The sequence below is a fragment of the Pipistrellus kuhlii genome, unplaced genomic scaffold, assembly GCF_014108245.1.
Source record: "Pipistrellus kuhlii isolate mPipKuh1 unplaced genomic scaffold, mPipKuh1.p scaffold_m20_p_2, whole genome shotgun sequence".
NCBI lineage: Eukaryota > Metazoa > Chordata > Mammalia > Chiroptera > Vespertilionidae > Pipistrellus > Pipistrellus kuhlii.
The window spans coordinates 24,042,132-24,065,927 of NW_023425515.1; the positions used below are offsets into that span (position 1 = coordinate 24,042,132).

At 38.2% G+C, this 23,796-nt stretch overlaps 1 protein-coding gene across 3 annotated transcripts in view; it reads left to right on the forward strand.

Moving 5' to 3' along the window:
* Positions 1-21,586, forward strand: part of SERPINI1 (serpin family I member 1) — a 76,804-nt gene extending 55,218 nt beyond the window's left edge. For all 3 annotated transcript variants that reach the window (XM_036444028.2, XM_045583655.1, XM_036444029.2), the window contains 4 exons: positions 6,643-6,740; positions 19,190-19,276; positions 20,900-20,989; positions 21,254-21,586. In XM_036444028.2, coding sequence (XP_036299921.1) covers positions 6,643-6,740; positions 19,190-19,276; positions 20,900-20,989; positions 21,254-21,330 — 352 coding nt within the window. In that variant the 3' untranslated portion in view covers positions 21,331-21,586. The remainder of the gene's footprint in view (positions 1-6,642; positions 6,741-19,189; positions 19,277-20,899; positions 20,990-21,253) is intronic.
* The last annotated feature ends 2,210 nt before the right edge of the window (positions 21,587-23,796 follow it).

Here is a 23,796-nt window from a genome sequence, read left to right on the forward strand (position 1 = left end):
TTTATTTCTTTTTTTGATAAAATATTAATTGTGCATAACTTTCCATGATAATACATTTATGTAGCAAGTTTCCACTATGTCTATGCTCAGGGAGAAAGAGGTAGCCAGTGAATATCTAACAAATAAAGCTAAGACCATATAATATACATATATATGTGTGTGTGTGTATATATGTATATATCCTATACAATAAAGAGGTAATATGCAAATAGACCCTCATGCCATTGTGTCACAAGATGGTCGCCCCCATGTTGTCACAATATGGTTGGCAGGGGAGGGCATTTGGGGGCAATTGCGCTAGCAGGGGAGTAGTTAGGTGTCAATTAGGTGAGCAGGGGAGTGGTTAGGGTGCGATCAGCCTGGCAAGCAGAGTGGTTAGGAGCAATCAGGCTACCAGGCAAGTGAGTGGTTAGAAGCCAGCAATCCCAGATTGCAAGAGGGATGTCTGACGGCAATCCCAGGAGTCCCAGACTGGAGAGGATATAGGCTGGGCTGAGGGATACCCCCACTCCAGTGCAAGAATTTCATGCACCCAGCCTCTAGTATTTATATAATTGATGTATACACACTGAATATATAAACAATATATCTTAACTCTAAAAGAATTTACTTTTGAACATTAACTAAATTTAAATATCTAAATCAGATCTAAACTCTCATCCAGAGACCTTTATTATTAATCTTACATTTTTTCCTTGAATTTTAGAATGAATTCCTCTTTATTTCAATTATTTTTATTGGTTTTTAGGGAAATAGGAAGGAGAGGCATAGAAACATCATTAGATAGAAACATCACCAATCAGCTGTCTCCTGCATACCCGCTACTGGGGATCGATTGAGCCCTCAACCCAGGCATGTGCTCTGACTAGGAATCAAACCCGTGACCTTTTGGTTCATGGGTTGATGCTCAACCATGGAGTCACATCAGCCGGACATGAATTCTTTTTGATAATATGAGAACATCAGTACAGTGCTAATGCTCTCCCTATTGAATTTCATGCATTAAGTGCAGCATCTCCAAATGCTTAATTCTGTGAGGATGCAAAGTTACTTAGGAGAACTGTAGCAGAATTGTAAATGAATGCTGACATATCACATGTTCTAATTCAACCGTATTCACTAGAAAATGTGGCCTCCAGGTTCTAGCCACTGAGAAACTGAACGTGGCTGCAGAAGAAAATTAATTTTTTCATATTCTAAGAGATACTCTTCAATTATGAAATAGTTTAGCTTGCTTGCTCATATTAATGCCTGTTACTAAAGTAGGCACAGCTGATTACCATGTATCCATTTCTGTAGAAATTCTGTGAACTCTCCCTCTGCATGGCTAATGCACACAGAGGGAGGCTAAATGAGAGGAAAGATAAATTTAGTTTCCCTTTACAAGAGATTGGCTATTTTCAAATACTAATGTGTCAGTAATAATCAATGGGAAACTGTCCACCCCCTCCATTTTACAGCATTAGGACCACAAAATGTTCGATAAAGGTAATGACTTATGTGACCCAATTTTAGCAAAGGTAACATTGTTCTGATAGCTGTGTTCTAGGTTCACTCAAGTGTCTGTCTAAATGGTTTGTGTAATTTTATTCGTATGGAAATTATTACCCAAAAAATGCAGCTTTGCATTTCTGTAATTTGACCAATTCTTGTTCTGCTTGATAAGTACTTTACTTTCTGTTATACTACATTTTATACAGAAAGCTGTAAAATGCTTTCCTTAAGAGGTATAGGGTATTTCAGGGCATTGGAGAAGAAAGATGGGACATTAACTTTTGTATTTGTGTTAACCCCCCCTCCCAAACAATAAATCTTACAGGAATCAGATAGTAAATTTAAAGTGTATTTTTATCCAAAATACAAGAAGTCTGCTTAGAAGACAGTAAGATTGCTATAATTATGTGATATTGCCAAATCCAGTGGAATTCCACAAGGTTTGTGCACAAGCATACATCTCTAAGATTTAAATGAAATTGTCAGATTGTCTTCCAATTTACCCATGGTAACAAAAATAGTTTGGCTAATATAGATATACTAGAGGCCCAATGCCCGAAATTTGTGCAGGGCTATGGAGGTATCCCTCAGCCCAACCTGCACTCTCTTCAATCTGGGACCCCTTGGGAGATGTCTGACTGCCAGTTTAGGCCCAATCCTGCAGTAGGACCAACAGTTGGATATCTCTCTCACAATCCGGGACTGCTGATTGCTGACTCCTAACTGCTCACCTACCTGCCTGACTGATTGCCCCTAACCACTTCTGCCTGCCTGACAGATTGCCCCCTAACAACTCCCCTGCTAGCCTGATTGATGCCTAACTGTTACCCTGCTGGCCTGATCGCCCACAACTGCCTTACCCTGCAGAACTGGTCACCCCCAACTGCCCTCCCCTGCCGGCTATCTTGTGGTGGCCATCTTATGATGACTTGAGGATATTGCACAAGGACACAAGGACCACTCTGGCTTTTATTAGTATAGATATATGTGCCCTGACCGGTAATTGAACTGTGACATCCTAGTTCATAGGTCCATGCTCAGCCACTGAACCACATCGACTGGGCTCAATGTACAATTTAAATACTAGTATTTATCTTCTGTTAACCTATTGGTAGTCTTATATATATTTTTCTCTAAGTAGAAGTTTTATTTTTTTTATTTTATTTTTTTTAATTTTCCCATTTGCTTTATTTTTTTTTATTTTTTTAACATTTATTTATTTATTTTTACATATTTTATTGATTTTCCCCCCTCCCTCCCTCCCAGACATCCCCTCTCTCCCCAGAGTTTTATGTCCATTGGTTGTATCTAAGCACAAGTTTTAAAAACTGGTTCTCATGAACATCCCTCTCTTCATTACATGCTCTGGCTCTTCAGTATTTACTGATGTAGCTTAGGTATAAGAAGAGTTTTCTAAAATCAAAATCCAGTATCGTAATACTTGGAAGGCAGAGGTCCCTGGCTGTAATGTCTTTCCATTCTATCATTTTGTAGGCTCAGATTTATCAGTTGTGACCAGAGAGAAATCAAAGGATATAAGTGATTCTCTGTTACTATTATGTAGCTGGGACCCATGTTGTTATTTTGAAATGATTGCCTACTAATAAAGCACTTCAGTTTCATGTTTATAAAAGAAAATTAATGCATAAGCCATTTGATTTTGTTCTTTAACCGAATGGTTTTTAATTAGGTTCTTCGACAAAGGCTTTGATTGGTTTCTTAATTACTTATAAATTTTATTAAAGGTAAAATATATTTGTTTTTTGTAACATTTGCTCCACATATCTACTCAGTCTCTGATGCTTCTGCCCTCCATATACTTCTTCAACTTCTTCAGATAAAAAGGTGCAGATATGCCATTTCATTGTATGCCTTTATTAAAGCAGGCATGCCTTTGGTATTTTTTTAAAGTAGAGTTTGGCCTTTTATTCTTAAATTCAGTGGGTGAAATATAAAATCTGCCTGCTGTTGTTTTTAAATAAACCATTGTTGTAATTATAGTGATTAGTCTTGGGGGGCTTTGCAGTCAGAAAGACCTTAATTCATACCCTCATTTGATGACCTGTTGGCTGTGTGACTAGGGCAAGTTGCTTAGCTTTTGGGGGCTCTTTTGTGGACTAGAGATAATCCCTGTATCATAGGGTTGTATGAGATTGTCATGGGGATGATTAAAGAAAAGACTGTACATAAAAGGATCCACATAATGCCTGTGAGATAGTAAGCACTCAGTATAAAAAAAGGTAATGAATATTTATATTAATATTAGTCTGTATTAAGGGGGGAATATATTTTAAATGAATAATAGGTATTCTTGAATAGCTTGATGAGGAAGAGGATGAATGAATAAATGGAAATAGTTTACATCCTGTCTTCATATTAAGAACAACATTCTCATGATTTGATTTCACTTCCACCTATGTGTTTTGTCCTATGCAGATACTACAAATATTAAAATGAAAAAAAGATACTAGATTTGACTAATTTGCAGTGAAAAATAGCAGGGATTAATACAGCTACTTAATCAAGTTACTTCATCACCACTAAAATGTAAATTCACACATCTTAACAGTATAATAATGTGACTATTATACATAATTTCAATATAATAAGAACCATTAACAGTATTGCCATTTATCACATGCCTGCTACATGCCAACACCATCATAAGACTGAGAAATCTCACTTAATCCCCTCAACAGTGCTATGAAGTGGGTATTATTATTATTATTGCCATTTTCCATATGCCAAAACTGAGGCATATGGAAATCAAGGAACTTACCCACGTAAGTCTGGCTAAATTGCTGTCCTCACCAAAACAGCCGGCCTCAGAATTGCGAAACAAACAAGTTAATTTTAAGAGGTAAAAAGAATTCCATCCTGACATCTCCCTTTCCTTTCTATTTTAGGAGAATCAGGAAAATACCGTGCCACTTGGACCCTGACCAGTCTTGCCTTTTATTTAGCTGCTTGGCCTAGTCAGGTTATTTCATCTTTCTGCCCTCAGTTTCTTCTTCTTTTAACTATGGATAATAATGATAATAATAATAATAATAATAATACCAATACCTACTTCAAAGGGCTGCAGTTTTTCTACTGTTTTTTATATTACTGTTTTTTCTACTCTTATAATATATAGTAAGCTCCATATAAGTGATCAAAAATAAATTAATAATGATAATAAAGCACACATACAAAAACCTTAATCAAGTCATCAAATGTATTCTCTAAGATATTCCATAATTTCCTATTCATCCCCTTTTGTAGTTTTATAATGGATATCTACTTTTTGTAAAAAAAATAAAAGCATTAAGTCCAAGTTAAAATGTGGTATATAGATAAAAGTTAGTACTTAGTTTAGTATGTTTGCTGTACATTTCCTTGTCTTTTGCTCTGATTTTTTCATAAACATAGACCTGCTAAAACTAATCACTCCTCTTGGTGTCTGTCTCATTGATAGCAATCATTCCCTTGTCACTCTTCTTAAAACCGGAGGTCAGAAGTGATGCTGAGACGGTTAGTGACTATCGCACTTAGCTCTGTTAGGTACACAGTCATTGCCTAAAATTTATGTTTTCATCCACATTGATCAGGAGGCACATTTAGTTCTAACCAGTTGTTTTCACTTTTTATAGAAAGTATTAAGCCCTAACTGCTTTGGCTCAGTGGACAGAGTGTCGGCCTGTGGATTGAAGGGTCCCAGGTTCGATTCCAATCGAGGGCATGTACCTTGGTTGTGGGCACATTCTCAGTAGTAAATACACAGGAGGCAGCTAATTGATGTTTCTTTCTCATCGATGTTTCTTACTCTCTATCCCTTTCCCTTCCTGTAAAAATCAATAATATATTTAATACTTTCTTAAAAATATATATATGTATATATATATTTTTTAAAGAAAGTATTAAAACTCTTTGCTTTTAACAAATGCATTTGTTTGTTAATTCACCCATGTTTGGTCCATATCTTTTATTAGTAAGATGAATGCTACAATTCATACAATTCATTGGTTTGGGAGAGATTTCGTTTAGTAACAATCTGGCTTTCTGTGAAAACCATTTTTTAAATTAATGTTCTGTTTATGACCACTGTTCATATTTCTACATTTTTAAATAATGTTGTATTTATTTTTACAAAAATGAGGCACAATTATGTGTCATAAATCATATAGTATATTATGTATACTAATTCATTGGAACAAAAAGATCTATTATTCTTGATTTTAAAATTTCTGTATAATTATAAAAATGCATAGTTTTTAAGATATAATTTTTAACTCACTTTCATTGATTAACAATTTTTGTGGGATGCTACCATGAAAACAGGCTTATGTCCTAGAGGTTAATATAAGTGAAAACATACATATTTTTAAACATGATAGTTATGTTTTCTTTCTGTGAGTTACATGGAGTTGAAATGCTGGATATATTCATTTTATAGCAAAACTTGGCTCTTATTTAATTTTTTTCATTGGGTAGAAAGTTGACCAGGATACTAAAAATGGAATGAAGCATCTTGGGGAAATACGTGATTAATCATTACCAGCTTAAATATATATATAATAGTATAGGTCAAAGGACTTAAAAACTGTTTATGTACAGCCAAAACCGGTTTGGATCAGTGGATAAAGCATCAGTCTGGGGACTGAAAGGTCCCGGGTTCGATTCCTGTCAAAGGCTTGTACCTTGGTTACGGGCACATCCCCAGTAGGGAGTGTGCAAGAGGCAGCTGATCGATGATTCTTTCTCATTGATGTTTCTAACTCTCTATTCCTCTCTCTTCCTCTCTGTGAAAAATCAATAACAAATATTTAAAAAAAAAAGAAAACTATTTATGTACAAATTTTACATAATACTATGCTAATTATTTTTTTATCTCAAAACTCATTTATTCCACCATATATTATGGTATTGTGTCCTTATTATGTATTTCCCTACTTAATTTAATACTCTCCTGTTACATTATTCCATTTGAGACCTCCCACAATCAAATATTATTTGCAGTCAAAAGCCAGTTTTAGTATAAATTTTCTCTCATAAAACAGGCTTTAAACATCTACATATCTAACATTTTATTCTCGTCCAAGGAAACAAGATACTGTAAAGGAATACTTCAAATATGCAGTGACTGATTTTCCCTCTTGTGTTCTCCAGGTTCACAGTGGAACAGGAAATTGATTTAAAAGATGTTTTGAAGGCTCTTGGAATAACTGAAGTTTTCACCAAAAATGCAAATTTGACAGCCTTGACTGGTAGGAAACAAACACCAATTTAAAAAAAAAAAAAAAGCGATTTTGCCCTGGCCCTTATGCCTTGGTTGGTTGGAGCATTATTCCATACACTGGAAATGGGTAGATTCAATTCCTGGCCTGGGCACATACCCAGGTTATAAGTTCAATTCCCAGTCTGGGTGTGTATGGGAAGTAACCGATCGATGTTTTTCTCTCATCTCTTTTTCTCTTATGTTGTTTCATAAAAATTTTTTAAAGGGATGTTTAATTATCTATTTATTGTGGATTTCTGAGATAAAGTATATTTTCCAGATAAATATAATAACTATGTTTAACTTCTATAAGCAAATTTATAAATATAGTCAAAACATTAAGTTTATATTATCCTGGTTCATGTTTTATCTTTAAAAATAGATTATAGTCTCCAGAAGACCTGTCTTATCTTTGAACTTCCCATATCATCAGATCCAATGCCTTGCAGAGTACGTAATCAATAAATGTGTTGATCGAATATCTCAATATGTCTGGAAATAATAAATCATAGAGAAAAGAAAGGAGGAAGAGATGATAAATGAGTTTCTACTGTGAGAACTAAATACTTTTTAAAATAGTACTTAGTGAGATGATGTAAATATTATTTTAAGTCTTCAATAAAAAACATTGGTTTTGAAGAAGTAGCTTCAAAACATACCCAGCATGTTAGATGTTAAGTAATTTATTTTAAATATCCCAAGAAAACAAAATTCACTTGAAATAATATGATTAAGTTGCCCTAATTTGTTCATTGTAAAATATCATACTATATTACTAACATTAAAGTACTTAGAATATGCAAAATCTTTTTGAAAATACCTTTAAGTAGCCAACCCCAAGATATTTATCATAGAATTAAGCTACCCGTGAGTTTGAGACTTAACTTATACAATGATTGTCTTCTATCGTTTCTATAAAGCAGAAAATAAAAACAATCTGTTTTTTATGAGATAAAGTCAAATATATCACAAGATAAAAGAAACTCAACATGTAAGACCTCTTTATATGCTATGTTTTGAACCAAATTCTCCATCTAGAGCAGCGTTTTTCAACCGCTGTTCCGCAGCACACTAGTGTGCTGCGAGATGTTGCCTGGTGTGCTGTAGGTGCAGACAAGACAAGAATTTTATAATTTTTCACTATTTTGTTTACTTAATATTTCATAATAAAGTGATTATAAAATACTTTCTTTGTGTTTATTTGATTCCTATTCAAGAGAATTACTTTATATATAGTCAATATAGGCACAGAGTTAAATTTTTTAACATTTTCTAATGGTGGTGTGCCTCGTGATTTTTTTCATGAAACAAGTGTGCCTTTGCCCAAAAAAGGTTGAAAAACACTGATCTAGAGAGAGCTGAGGTGGTAGATTTTCTTAGCAGTTCTTGAGTTGCAGGAGAGAATTCAGTTTTCTTCTCCTGAAGTAGCAACCTACAGACAATCAAGCTGGCCAAGTAATAGCTTCTAAACCTGGAGTGTAAGGACCCATGGACTGAATTCAAAGGTCTTCATCCCTGAAATTACATATAGTGTGCCTTCCTATTAAAGACTGGGAGAAAGAGAGGGAGGAAGAGAGAGAGAGAACACTGGGATAGCACATTCATTGCTTTCAGTAAATTCTCAAGGAGTCTACAAATCAAGAAAGCCTTGCCCTCCCAGACGTAGGACTTAGCAGACTGTTTTCTAAGCCGCACTGAACTTCCAGGAGTGAGATGATATTGAGGTTTCCGATGCCACATCTTCCACCCCTTATTTAGAGAGCTTACATTGTGAAACACTAATAAGCTTCTCTAAATGTCTGCTATGCACACGAAGGAAGTGAATTTCCCTTGAGTAAAGGTTTTCATGACTCACATCCAGCGACTGAGGTTCTGAACTCTTCCATGAGATTGTCAAGAAGGTGGTACTGGTGGAGATGCTAAAGGTAAAGGGGGCCTTTGAACTTGAGTCAGAAATACTTTCATGGCTCAAGTGGAGTAGAATCTAAAGGTCTGTGCTCCCTTTCTTAAGAACTGAGAGAATCTGTCTACCATTCTGGCCAGATTCCCACTGGATAATTGCATTCTGCTTTGTGACCATGGCTCTATTTTCAGTTTGATTAGAGATTCACTCTCACTGTCCCACCCAAACATCTAGGCCATTATTTCACACACATAGACTGTCTGCTGCTTTTCAGTCCTGAGGGAGTAGCACTGCAATGGCAAGTCAATTATTGTGGTCAGTGTAGCTTAAAATTTTTGGCATATCTGGAAGGTCTATAAGGTAATGTTTAATTGCCTTTGCTATGTACAGAGACATGAGAGCATAGATATACATTATGAATGCAGCTGGTTGGGGGATTAGAAAAAACGGTAGGATCTTTCAGAGTTCATATTGTATCAGATATATTTGAAGTCCCTGCTTGTTTGATCAAACCTCCATCAGAACTGAATTCTCTGCACCTTGCTCACTGCTACATTTCCCCTTCCTGGTACGGGGCCGACACATCCTGGGCACAGTAGATGTTCATTGAAGGAACAAACAAGGGAGGGAAGGAGAGAAGAGCTTTCCTTGAGGCTACCTTACACATTTCACTTCTTGGGACGTATATTCCTAAAACTTCAGTAAGCAATCCAGAATTGGACAGCCCCAAACCTACCTTGTTCATGTCCTCAGGATACCTTGATGAAAGATCTAAAGCCTGTATCTCAAGCTTTCAGTGGGAACTCTTTAATTCTTAAATTCAAGTTTTGCCAGAGTCTTAGCCTCAGCATTTCAACCACCTCAACTAATACATCCTTCTCTCTCTCTCTCTCTCTCTTCTCTCTCTCTCTCTCTCTCTCTCTCTCTCTCTCTCATGTTAATATACAAATAATTCATTCATTCAAAAACTATCTACTGACACAACCATAAGGCTTGCCTCTAAGCTTCCTCTAAATTCAGTACCATTTGATCCCTGCATCGTTTATTTGGCGCCATATGCTCTACCTTACATGGTTGGTATTCTTGTCACCTGTTGAGTTTTTTGCCTCCCAATAATGATGAAAATGTCTATGACATTTGAGTAGTAACCCCCACAACTACCCTGGAAACTTATTAGCATATTATTACTTTCTACTTTAATGAGAATTTCATGGTGCTTAAGATATACAACATTAATTATATTCAACACCATGTCTATTTCTTTCATTTAACAACTCTGTGAAGTGGACAGTGTGAGCAAAGTACTATGTCATAAAAATCAAGAAATGATCAAGATATCATACCTTCACTAAAGAAGTGTACAGACTTGGGGAGAGAACATAAACAGTTGGATTTAATGAAACACGGGGTGATAGAAATGTTTTATTGGTGCTGTGGTCCTCAGTCAGGATAATTGGCCCTCCAGGGCATATTTGACAGCTGCTGGAGGCCTTTTTGGTTGTCAAAACTGGGGAGTGTTACACTATTTTCGGTGCAGAGGCCAGGGATGCTCTCTATAAACCTGTGATGTACATGGCACAGGACAGCCCCACAACAAGATGTTATCCAAATGTCAGTTGTGATGATTGAGAAACCCTATACTAGAGAGAGAGTTTTGGAAGCAGAGAGGAGGGAATCATTTAAGAGCAGAATGGTAGCATTGGATCCAAAGAGGGAAGAAGAGAATATAGGTATGTATTTAAGCTTTTATATGTACTACTATTTGTAATACTTTAAAAATAAAATAAAATAAAATAAAATAAAATAAAATAAAATAAATGCATAAAACATTTCTGAACAATGTCTTAGAAAGTAATAGCAGTAGTTGCCTCTCAAATATTGGACAGAGATTGTTAGATATTTTAAGTGTGGAGGTTCTGTCTCACATACTGTGTACCGTTCATTTGGAATTTTACCCGATATGTATTATTTCTTCAATGAAGATTCTTACTTAAAAACTAAGAAATGCTCTAAAAATAGCATGATTAATAGGTTTTATAAATTCTGAACCACCCAGAAAACAACTAGGTACTATTGTGAAGCTGCTGCATTCTTAAATCATGTGATAAAATATTTATCTTCAAAAATAGCAAATGTGAGTTAGCTGTGGACCCAAACAGCAGCAACAGCAATTCTACTTCACGTCCTCCTGTTTCTTGGGAAAGAGTGACTTGAGAAGCCTTTGCTAGGACCTCTTTAATCCACTTCTTTATTTTCTATTTCAAGGCATCTGCCTTCATTTCAGACTCCCATTACTGCTGTCCTAAACTATTTCAATAGCCTCCTAAATGGTTTCCAATCTCTCTTCCAGTTAATCGGTCTTATCTGCCGCTTATCTACTACTGCCAAGATTAATCTCCTTAAAACTCACTCTCAGCCATTCCAGTTCCTGTTCACAGCCTCCCTTCAGCCTGCAGTGCACTGTCCTCTGCTCAGGGGGCCATTCAGACCTGGGCTCCTCCAGCCTTAGCTGTCTGATTCCTTCTGTGTGGCTTGTGCTTCAGCCAAACTGAACACTCGCTCTGCCCCTCACATCCCTCTGGCCCCCCACTTGATGAAATACCTCTATAAAAATCCCCAACTTCACTGAAACCGGTTTGGCTCAGTGGATAGAGCATCAGCCTGCAGACTGAAAGGCCTCAGATTCAATTCCAGTCAAGGGCATGTACCTTGGTTGTGGGCACATCCCCAGAAGGGGGTGTACAGGAGGCAGCTGATCGATGTTTCTCTCTCATCGATCTTTTAACTCTCTCTCTCCCTTCCTCTCTGTAAAAAAGTCAATAAAATATATGAAAAGAAACACCTTGCTATCATTGTAATTCTCTAAAATAATAATAATAATAAAATAAAATAAAATAAACATCTCCAACTTTATCAAGCCACCATGATTACAACAACCAGAAGTAATCGCTCCTTCAATTTTAAAATGTTCTGTCCTTGTATGTATGCCACATATCACATCTGATCTCATCATTATTTATGCGTTGGATATCCCCTGACTAGAATTTGAAACTCCCAAAGATTGATCCTCATAGACGTTTGTGAAGCGCCCAGCACTGTGCTTGCTGCTTAAAGGGACTTACTGAGTGAAAGCATGAGTAAGATGAGATGCTCTGTGTTTGTTGTGTTTGTTTGTGTGTTTTTTTATCTCAATTTGATGTCCATTGTTTTTGACGCTAATTTCATTAATATATAGCATAGTAAAGACTCCCACAATAAACATGGACTCTTGAGGGTTGCCAAGAATCATTTCCTTCTCAGGCTCAATTTCAAATACTCATCTCATTGCAGTGAGGATCCTATTATAAAGCAGGGCTATTTTGTAATGGAAATGAGTAACTGTCAGTATTTGGGGTAATAGATAATCCTCTTGGAAGGTGTAAGGAAGGAAAAAGTGACTACTAAATCTTTCAGCATAAAGCACAAGTGTTAATAAAGGAGCCAATAAAATACAGGTGTTAAGAAGACACAGAAAAAAGCCATATTCAGGTCAGACTCCAGGGCTTAGATTTATGCTGGACTGGCTCTTCCCTCCTGCCCTGGTTTGTTCTCTTTCTCCTTACACCTATAAGCCAGAGGGCTGTATTTCTCCTCTGGTGCCATCATTCCATGTCTGCTCCTGCTATTTTCCCCAGACTCTTGCAGCAGTCATCACACTTGAACTTCTGCCCCTGCCTTTTTTGCTCATCTGATTCACCTTTCACAGCTGCTGCTGCTGCAGGTATGTTCTAAGACCAAAGCAGACATGTTCCATTACTTCTGGACAAAGCCCCTCTCTCTAGCATCATGGTACAAACTCTTAAGATCAGGTGTATCCCCACCACTCCCCAGCTCCTATAAGCCAGGCTCCCGCTGGGCCTTACATCATCCCCTCTGCTTACCTCACTTTGCAAGTATAATCCTCTGCTTGGAATGCCCTTGTCCCCTTCTCTGACTTTCACTCATCTGCTGTTCTTCAAGTACCAGCCCAAATGTCAAGGCCTCGCAGAAGCATCCACAGATATCTCGATCCCTTCCTAGATGATCCACGTTCCCTCATCTGGACTCTCATAATGCAAAGTTTTTCTTAGATTGTTTGTTACATGCCTGTCTCTGTCTCTAGCCTTGGAGCTCCTCAGTAGCAGGGACTACAGTGAGTGGCCAGATTATTATGATCTCTGAATGCATAATAATCTGGCCACTCAGTGTGTGTGTGTGTGTGTGTGTGTGTGTGTGTGTGTATGTGTGTGTGTGTGTGTTTTTAGAGGCCCAGTGCATGGGTGGGGTCCAGCCAGCCTGGCCAGGGGGAGAAGACATGGGTGGTTGGCCAATCTGCCTGCTGGTCAAACTCCTGGTTGAGGGGACAATTTGCATATTAGCCTTTTTTTTTTATATAGGATATACACTGAGTGGCCAGATTATTATGCGTTCAGAGATCATGTGTCATAGACTCTCTATCTTCAGAACCCAGCACTGAGTATGGCCCAGCATAGATGCAGGATGGGTGTGTGCTGTGAGGGGATGGTGCTAGACTGGCTGGCCCTGGGGTGGGGGCTTCTCTCAATCCTCCAGCCCTGCTCACTCCCCACATTCCAGTCACACAGGCCCTCTTCTGAGTCCTTGAACACCCCTGGCTTGTATGTGTCTCTGCACTGAAAACTCTATCTTCAGGGCTTCCCATGGCTGACTCCTTTGTAATTTTAGGTCTCAGCTCAAATTGACCTTCTTAGACATGCCTCTCCTAATGCCCTGTCTCAGGCAGCTCCTCTGCCCTGCCCTTGTCACTGGCCAACACATCACCTAATCTTATTTCTTAATTACACTTCCCACTCCCTGAAAGTGTGGTCATTTATTGATTTGCTTTTTAATTGCCCTTGTCATTTGATGTCTGCTTTCGCCCATGAGGAAGGAACTGTTTAGTTCACCTTGGTATAACCAGTGCATCAACAATGGCCGAAACATAACAAGTGCTTAGTACATGAATGAATGAATGAATGAATGAATGGATTAATGAATGAATGAATATTTGCTTGTCTATAATGAAATCCATCCAGTAAAACAAACATTATTCCTACCCTAAAGGAGCTCAAATTCTAGGAACCTTCCTAAAGTTTATGGGTGGGACTAAAGTTAAAATTATCTTAGTAACTAAAATATTTAGCTTTGGGGCCTGTTATGGAATGCTCTTGGTTTTGTTATTTTAAGCATGTCCTGATGACGCAGAAATCTATTTAAACTGGCTGTATTTGGGAACCCTGCCCCAAAGGAAGTAGCGGCATCCACACACATGGTGACCATCCTGCCAGCGTTATGTTAATCACAGATACTCAGAGCCTGTATGGGCCCCGCACAATACCTCTTTACAAATAGGGCACCTGGTAAATATTTGCTTGGTGACTGAATGAATGCCTGAGTATTTTGCCCCGCTGTCTTTAGAAGAGCTTGAATTATCGCCCAGATCTTCTCTGAGGACGGTAGGCTTTGCTGGCCCAGTTCCCATGGTATCCATGTGAAAAGCCTGGCTCCCCACTGCCCGGGGGAAAGTAGGACCAGCCATTTGGCAGCAATGCTACTGTGGCCAGAAGGAGAAGACTGCTTGGGGCCAGCGTATGGATTTTCATTTTTTCTTTTTTTTTTTTGGTGTCTGTTCGTTTTGGATTTATTTATTTTCTTTTTTAGAGAAGAGTTCATCTTTTCTCAAACCAATACGATGAGCTCATCAGTGTAAAATAGATCTCTTTAGTTCCCCTCATGTTCTGATTCATCACATATCTGAGTGCTTACTTTGTGCCTGGGAGGGTGAAAGAAACTCTAGATAGAAGATGCGTAGAATAGACAGGGTCCAGGCCCTGGAGGTGTAACTGGATGGCTTCGAGGGAAAGAGGGCCTGATGGACACAATTACCGGACCAGGAGCAAAACTGGAGGGCAAGCATAGGAAGCTGCTAACGCCCAGTATCCCTGAGTGACCCGATCTCCTCCCAAAATTTGGTAACAGCAGACACATTCTTGCTTAAACCATTTTCAGCCCTCATTTTATTTTGATATGACTGCTTGAAGTTTGTCCCAAGAGAAACAAATTCATTTTCTCTTTTTTTCCTCCGTGTCTGTGATGTGATTTCTTATTTGTTACATTTTCTCCTACTCGTGCTTCCAAAAGGATACTGTTTCTCTGAAGGTTAAATGTCCTGAGATTCCGTGTACATCGGCAGACCTTTGATTGTCCATCACCCAGTAGTTAGTCACTCCTGGGAGTCAGAGCAGGGGCCTGGATCTTTCATTTGCTGTCTTTGAAATGTATGTGATAACACTGGTCTATTGGATGCCACTGCCCCTTGCTCTTCTACTCGATTAGATTTTTAAGTTCTTTAGTGTGTGTGTGTGTGTGTGTGTGTGTGTGTGTGTGTGTGTGTGTGTGTGGTCTTTGTATTCTTCCCTCTCTGCTGCTGTTCTCCGTCAATTTTCCTAGAGCATCTACTTTGAATTAGGTGTCTTACTGGACAACAAAGGTTCAAGTTGCTTTTGGGGGAGCAAAGACACAAAAGCAGTAAGTGTGGTGCCTCAGGCTATGGAAGTTTACATAAACTGGAGCACAGTGTATGGAGTAAAGAATACTAAAGGAATGAAGCTGTAACCTCATGGAGGACCTCCTATTGCATACTGAGCTGGTAGGTGATACACTGAAGGCGAGATGGGAGAAGAATATAGCATAGTATTTGAGATGGACTAAGTCATAAGCAGGAGAGGGGTTAGCAGGGATTGGCATAAATTGGTTGCATTAGATAAGGTCATACCAGAGGAAGCTCCGATGTGAACTCGAGAAAGAGTTGTTTATGATTCATTATGACATCCCTTGAAACTCATTTAAAAAAGTATTTCTATACCTTGCTGGGTTTAATTTTCTGATTAAAACACACACATGCGCGTGCGCACATGCACACGCACACGCACACACAGCCTAGACTGCGTGGCTCAGTGTTTGAGCATAGACCCATGAACCAGGAGGTCACAGTCCAGGTCAGGGCACATGCCCAGTTTGCAGGCTCAATTTCCAGTGTGGGGTGTGCCAGAAGCAGATGCCCAATGATTCTCTCTCATCATTGATGTTTCTATCTCTCTCTCCCTCTCCCTTGCTCTCTGAAATCAATAAAAATATATTTAAAAAAGCAAAACAAACACATACCTCCATGTTAATAGGCAAGTTTAGTTATTTATTTTTCCTTAGACTGCCCCTTGCTCAATTTCAATAGCAAGGTAAGACTATCTGTAGATGACTTAGATTACTTTTATTCTTTTTCTTGCATCTAAAATGCTGTTTTTAATAGAAACTTTTATCTTTTCCTTGAAGGTTTGATTAAAATCACCGAGATAACCATTTAGGCTTGGAGTCTTTAATTTGGAGGATGAGGGAAGTTTTTAATTACTGATTCAACTAGTACTTTAATGGCTACTGGATTATTCAGACCTTCTGTTTTGTTTTTTTCTTTGGTTCATCTTATAATTTATACATAACTATAAAAGTGTCCAGCTGATGGTAAACCTGTTCAAAACTATCTGCATACAAAAGCACAAAAATTTGGGGGGGAAATGGAAATATTATGTCTTATTTTTGAAGGTGGGTTCACAGATGTAAACCTCTCAAAACTTGCCAAACTGTGTATTGTAAATTGATACAGTTTATAGTAAATAAAGTATACCTCATAAAGTTTGTTAGCATTTATCTGTAGAAAATTATACACAGTATTTTTGTGATTCTTTAAAATTCTCATCTGTATCTTTAGATATGTTCTCTTTTTTGTGTTAATGCTCTCTTTTTCATGCATCTTATTAAAGACTAGAGGCCCAGTGCATGAAATTTATGCATGGGTGGGGTCCCTAGGCCTGACCAGCAATCAGGACTGATCAGTTTCCCCATCTCCCTGCTTCCCCCCCTCCTCTTTCCCTCACTGCCAGTGTTCATTGCCATCCACCCCCGATTCCCCATCACAGCCCTAGGCCCTGCCCTGATCATGTGATTGGGACCTGCTGGCAGGGGGGTAAGGGGCTGGGAAGTTGGCTGATAGGTGTATATCAGGAGGGTTGGAGGTAGAGGTCAATTGCCATCACGGTGAGTGGGCGGCAGGCCGATAGGAGCCTGCCTTCTGAGAGGAGAGACCTGGGAGGTTGGCCACTGGCCCCGAGGAGGAAGCCAGACCTTGGCCCCCTCTGGGAAAGGGGCTGTGTCTGCTGCCACCCATGCCACCTCCCATCCCTGGTTTCCCATCCCAGCCTCTGGTGGGCATGGCCCCAATCAGGAGGGACCGGGATGTTGGCCGATAGGCCCCATTGGCAATCAGGACCTTCAGGCTGGGGGAAGCTCCTGTGTTGAGCATCTGTCCCATCATGGTCAGTGGGTGTCAGCGTCATAGCAACCAGTCATTTTGGCCATTCCAGTCATTTTGTCATAACGGTTGCTTAGGCTTTTATATAGAGAGAAGCATTTCATTGTCTTTTTACATAACACTCTCTTGAAAGAAACCCTCAGCATCCTTGTTTTCTTGATCTTTCTGTCACAGTACCTAGCAATGCCCCTCCTCTCGCCAGCACTTTGTGTGGGTAACTGAAAGCATATGAGAGATTCGGTGACTAGAAAAGGTATACTTAGGACATAGGTCAGACTTGAAGGGGCAATATTCCTTCTTTCAAGATGCCTCGTACAGCTGGCAGATCAGGCTCAGGAGCTATTGGAGGCAGTTTTCTCTGGGTGAATTGATGTGGCTGACATACCATATGGTTTGGCTCAGTGGATAGAGAGCCTGCGGACTGGGGGGTCCTAAGTTCAATTCCGGTCAGGGGCATGTACATCCCTGGTGTGGGGTGTGCAGGAGGCAGCTGGTCGATGTCTCTCATCGATGTTTCTAGCTCTCTAGCTCTCTCCTCTCCCTTCCTCTCTGTAAAAAATCAATAAAATATATATTTTTTTAAAAAAATTAGTCTTTTAGATTTGAGAGAGCTAATTATACTTGTTTAACATAAAAACTTCATTGCTTTTTGTCTTCCAGTCATCAAATGCATTCTAGAAGAAGATAGCATAGTATTTGAGATGGACTAAGTCATAATTCAGTGCTTAAATCTGAATCCTAAATATGAGCTGAAAAAATAATATCTCTATTAAAAGTATATGCAGAGATGTCACTCAGTTGTCTTGGAACTTATTCAAAATAAGCAGGTGCTATGTAATAGATGTACCCAAAATGTTGCTCAACATCATTCCCTATCCATTTGAGACATTTGTGTTTTTGAAGACTTGAAAAGAAAATGTAAATGGGACTTGGTTACTTATAAAACCTTACTAAACAACCTAATGAGAAATCAATTGCACTTTTACTGAATGGTGCTGGGCATCAGCAGTGAAGTTATTTATCTTACCTTGGAACCAGACCTCCTGTGATTGGGAAAACAGAGGGCAGGGCACAAACTTGAGTAATTCTTTATCTTGCTTCCTTGAGCTATGTTTTATTTTTGTATTTCAGGGACCGTGTTGTTTTGTTTAATCTTGGGGAAAATTGAAAGCCCAAGGTTGGAAGCTATTGTCTTGTATAGTTTCCTAGGGCTGCCATAATGAAGCACCACAGACTGAGTGGCTGGAACAATGGACATTTATTTTCTCACAGTTCTGGAGACTGAAAGTCTGGGATCAGGGTGTCTTGAGGGTGGATTTCTTCTGCATCCTTCCTTCCTTGGCATGTAAATGGCTGCCTTCTCCCTATGGCTTCACATGTTGTCAAGGTTTTCCAGAGAAACAGAACCAATAGGAAAAATCTCTCTCTCTCTCTCATATGTGTGTGTGTCTGATGTACGTATGTATCTCTCTCCTACCTATCAAAAGAAAGATAAAGAAAAAGAAGGGAAAGGAAAAAAAAGAGAAAAAAAGGGAAAGAGGAGAAAGAGAAAGAGAGTTATTTTAAGGAATTGGCACGCAGTGTGAAGACTTTGGGGATTCACAATATAAAGGATAAGCTGGCAGACTGGAGACCCAGAGGAAAGTTTCAGTTCCGGTCCAAAGGCAGTAGTCTGGCAGATTTCCATTAGAGATTAGGTTTTTTTTTAAACCTCATATTTTGTTATATCTGGATTTATACCTGTTTTCATTTGTGTTTTTAACGTTTAAGTTAGAATGCAACACATAAGCTATTTTTATACTGAGCTATGAACTAATTTGAAGTTGCTATTCAAGTAGCGCCGCTTTCTACTTCCTCTGGCCATACAGAACATAAACAATGGGAAAATTACCACCAAAAACGAAGGGGAAAGGAGACTATAAAGTGAGGACTAATCAGAATACACATCTTTGATGGTTCTCTCAAATCATAAATATAATCTTTATAATGTTATCTATGTTTGACAGAATTATGCTTATGTACTATATCAGTTCAGTATGGTATGTCTCTTATAATTTTCAAATCGTTTTAACTAAAGAGTTAAAGGCTTTCTTATCTCTGATACTGAAGAAATGCTTCTGTCCTCTATTTCCTGCAGATAATAAGGAGATTTTCTTTTCCAAGGCAATTCACAAGTCCTTCATCGAGGTGAATGAAGAGGGCTCGGAGGCTGCTGCCACCTCAGGTGCCAAGCTATTCTCTACAATCTCCTCACCATTTTTAGATTTGTATTTTTGAAGCAGTCATGGGAGGGGGGGCGGGGTCATTTTTAGACTGGCTCGCCTCTCACTTAGAAGTCTAGCTAATGCTGAACCAGCTGGAATTTTCTAAGTAGGCTACGAAGTGTGCACTCACTCCAGGGCCCCATGCACAGTAGTTCCCATGTCCCGTTTTCTCGCTAATAAATGAGCTCAGGGCATTGTCAGCTCTGTAGGATAGATTTTCCTGCTGTGCTGCCTGTTTCACTCTCTTAAATTTTTTCCTGGTGCCTATTTAAACATTTTTCTTCCTACCTAATTACTTATGGAAGTTAGTTTATTATTTTGTTGCTGAAAAGTTTTGATTTTTGCTCAGCCAGTGTGCCTCAGTGGTTGAGTATTGACCTATGAACCAGGAGGTCATGGTTCACTTTGAGGTCAGGGTTCAACTCCCAGTCAGGGCACATGTGTTGATTATTAGCTCGATCCCTACTAGGGGGCATGCAGGAGGCAGGTGATGAATGTTTCTCTCTCCTTGATGTTCCTTTCTCTCTTCCTCTCTCTGAAATATATATATATATACATATATATATATATATATGTATATATATATATATACATATATATATATATATATATATACTTAAAGTTTTTATTTTAAAAGCACACACATAAGCAAGAGTATCTGATAGAATTTAATAACCAATTTTAACTAAATAGTAATACCAATGAAATAATAATTGTAAATCAATAATCAAGGAATTTGACATAAACCATGTGTCCAAAGCAAAATGGAAAAGATCCTTGGTCATTTTGATGATTCTGACTTCCCTAGTTAAATGAGAATTGCCTTTTTTTTTTTTTCCTCATCTTATTTGGTTGGATTTGTTTCCAAATGTAATATTATGTGTGCATACATTATTTCTGCCTTTGCATACATTTGTCCATTTGAAGGATAGCATGAGTCGGAACAGTATTTTCAGGAGGAAATAGAAGCACAGTAGTCTGAGGCATCAAGAAAGCTTAACATTTACATAATTTAATAGTGACCTTTTCTGACAATTGAAACACTCAGCAACAAGTATAAAACTATCATTTTTAATAAGGATCTCAGGGAAATAGTTTTTCAGCTATAGGAAGCACATTGAGTCTCTCACTGCTGTGTTTCCCCTTTTATCACTGTCATTCTGGCCACTTACTAGAAGTCTGAGGATGTGCTATGTAAAAAGACCCATTTCAGAATAAAGAAATAGTGATTTGAGAATAAAATAATTAGATTTTTTTTCTTCTCTCTTCCTTTAACTGAAAGATCATTTTAGTAAAGACTTAAGTATTTATCTGAGACTGAGACTAAAAGTTTTACAAGAGGCAGAATAAATTGTCCTATTATTTTTTGGTGGGGTAGAGATAGGAAACTGCGGTGTGTGTGGGGGGTGTGTGTTCAAAGTTAAGTCAAAATGTTAGCACCTTTATAATTTTTCTCTCTTTAAGTCTTTAAATTTGTGTTTCCCGTAAACCATTGCCTTTGCATTAAATATAGATGGTTTGGAGGAATTACTCATTAGTCCCTGCACATGGCAGACATGTAATTACCTTCTCTCTGCACTTAGGAATGATTGCCATTAGTAGGATGGCTGTGCTGTATCCTCAAGTGATTGTCGACCATCCATTTTTCTTTCTTATCAGAAATAGGAAAACAGGTAAGTCTGTTATGAGAACAGTACTTTTTTAATAGGCTAAAGAGAAATAATTTCTTAAAATTGAGAACATTTCCCCACATTGTTTATTTGATAATTTCTAATGTCTAAGTGATAATAGAAAAAAAATGAAAAAACATTTTCATTTTTAGAATATTGCTTATTGAAAGAAAGAAGATAAATAAATATCCCCCTTTTAAACACAAATATCTTTTTTGTTTGTTTGTTTGTTTATCCCCTCTTCTGTTCACTTCCAACCCAATGCAGGAATAATCCTGTTCATGGGACGAGTCATGCATCCCGAAACAATGAACACAAATGGCCATGATTTCGAGGAGCTTTAAATAATTTTTGCTTAAATAACGAGAAAAATAGCAGCTAAGCACATTATGTTTGCAACTGGCATATGTTTAAGGTTTGTGTTTTACAGTATAGCTTAAGATAATACTTAAAATAACTCCAGATAAACACAATGTATGTAAATTATAAGCCAACTTGTCCAGGAATGTTATCAGTACTGTTGAGGTAGCAGTTTTGTCATGTCATTGCGTTTGTTGTTGTGCTGGTGTTTAAAATAAAAGTATATAGTGAACATGTGAACAGGTCCGCTTTTTATTTTAGAAGTTGAATAAAAATACCTCTGGATGAAATTTGGGAACAGTGAGTTTTCCAAATTTAAGACAAGGACATCTTACATCTCTTATCATCAGGCAGACTCAAGGCACCAAAGTCCATGAGCACTGTACACTTATATATAACAAGCAGTAACAGGTGACATGGGGACAAGTGCTTCCCAAAAATTCCGATGGTGTTTTTTTTCTCTGAAGAGGGTATATAGTGTAATCTAGAAGAATGCAAACTGAACATCTTCTGTGTGGTTCCCCGACAAAGCTTGTTAGAGGGGGGGGGGAAAAAATAGGGCTATGCAAACGCAGTGCTTACAGCGATGGTTTATTGGCTGTGTCTTTCAAAACCCACGTGGCTTCCGTAGCCAGGCATAGATGATGAGCCTGGTATATCACCGTGTTTTGCTGCTGCACGTGAAATCCAAACTACAACTACATTCTCAAAAGTCGCAAAGTAAACCATGCAGGCAGATTAATAATAATAATAAAAAATATATATGTTCTATGCCGAAACTGGTTTGGCTCAGTGGATAGAGCATTGGCCTGCGGACTGAAAGGTCCCAGGTTCGATTCCAGTCAAGGGCATGTATTACCTTGGTTGCGGGCACATCCCCAATGGGAGGTGTGCAGGAGGCAGCTGATCGATGTTTCTCTCATCGATGTTTCCAACTCTATCCCTCCCCCTCTCTGTAAAAAAATAAATAAAGTATTTAAAAATTAATTAGTTAAATAAATGAAATAAAAAATATATGCTCTATGGTGTGTATGTAACCAGAGAATTAACCAGAAAAAAGTGTGCTGGTACAGATACCAGATATAATAGGGTTTGGGCTGAACCCCCCCCCTGACACTCCTCCACCCAAGGGGTGTTCTTGTTTGTTCTAAGAGGTTTTTTTAACTTCAATGTCTATAATAGGGGTATCACATTTTTGTTTTTCCACTGGTTACCTGATGGCTCCTGGTGCATTTGTTCAAGGCCTCTGAAGAGTTATAAGTACTTTGCAGAATAAATTGATCTTATTTCTAGGACAAGAAGTAGTTGATTCCAATGGGGGCAGGTCTTTAGTAATTGTTTTGTTATCCATTGGCTGAAATAATGGTATTCTTTTGGGGGGTTGGGGAGAAAAAAAGGGGAAAAAATGATCTCATCATGTTCTAGGAATGGAACTAAGCACACTTAATACCAAATTTTTTATTCTGTGATTCATCGTTTCAAAAGGAGTTCAAAACGTTAAAAAAATTTAACAGAAACTGCCTGGATGTGATTTTCTTCTGTTAGGTATTTTGCTATGATTTGGAGCTGTTAACTAGAATTGACATTATCATTAACTTTAAATCAGTTCAGGAGAGTCGTGGTTTCGGGAAACCAGGTCTGACTGTAGACCTATTGAATTTTAAACTCTGAGGAAAAACTTGTATTTTTAACAAGTTCTACTGGTGATTTTCTTACACATTAAATCTTGACTATTGCTAAGTGAAGAACTCATGTGGAATACTTGTATACTGGTTGTTTAGATAGAGTTAACATACAGAAAATTAGGGCAATTAATGAAGTGCCATAGATTAGTGTCTCTCAGACTTTCTGCGTATTAGAATTACCTGGGGATCATAAAGCAGATTCTCATGTAATAGATCGGGGAGTGGGGGGGAACCTGAGAACCTGCATTTCTAACAACCTGTAGGGTGATGTCATTGCTGTTGGTCCATGGACTCCAGCTGGTAATATAAGGTTTACATGTTGGATATGTTTATGCGTGGAAACAGGAAAAGATATTGTTTTCATACAACTTGGAGATAATCAGGGGATGGAGTAGTAGTCTACATTAAAAATGCAGTGAACTTATACAAAATGAGAAAAATGGTTTTACTCTAAAGCTTTTCCCCTGTTACTTCGTATGGCAAAGTGCAGACTTCCTCTGCATATTAGAATACTTGAAATATACTCTTTAAAAATATAGAGACATTTATAGGCAAAGCCCACAAAAGAATTTATGAATACCCAAGGACACAGTGCTTAGCACTGAATCATTTCCAGCTTATATTCTCAGAAAACTTATAGTTTATTCATAAAGCTGGGGTTATTGTAGAACAGTGCTCTTGTTTTCATCTATAATGTATACAGATCAGGCTAACTGATGTTGATTCAGGATTGTTATTCTGGGCTGGTGATATTCCTCATTACTG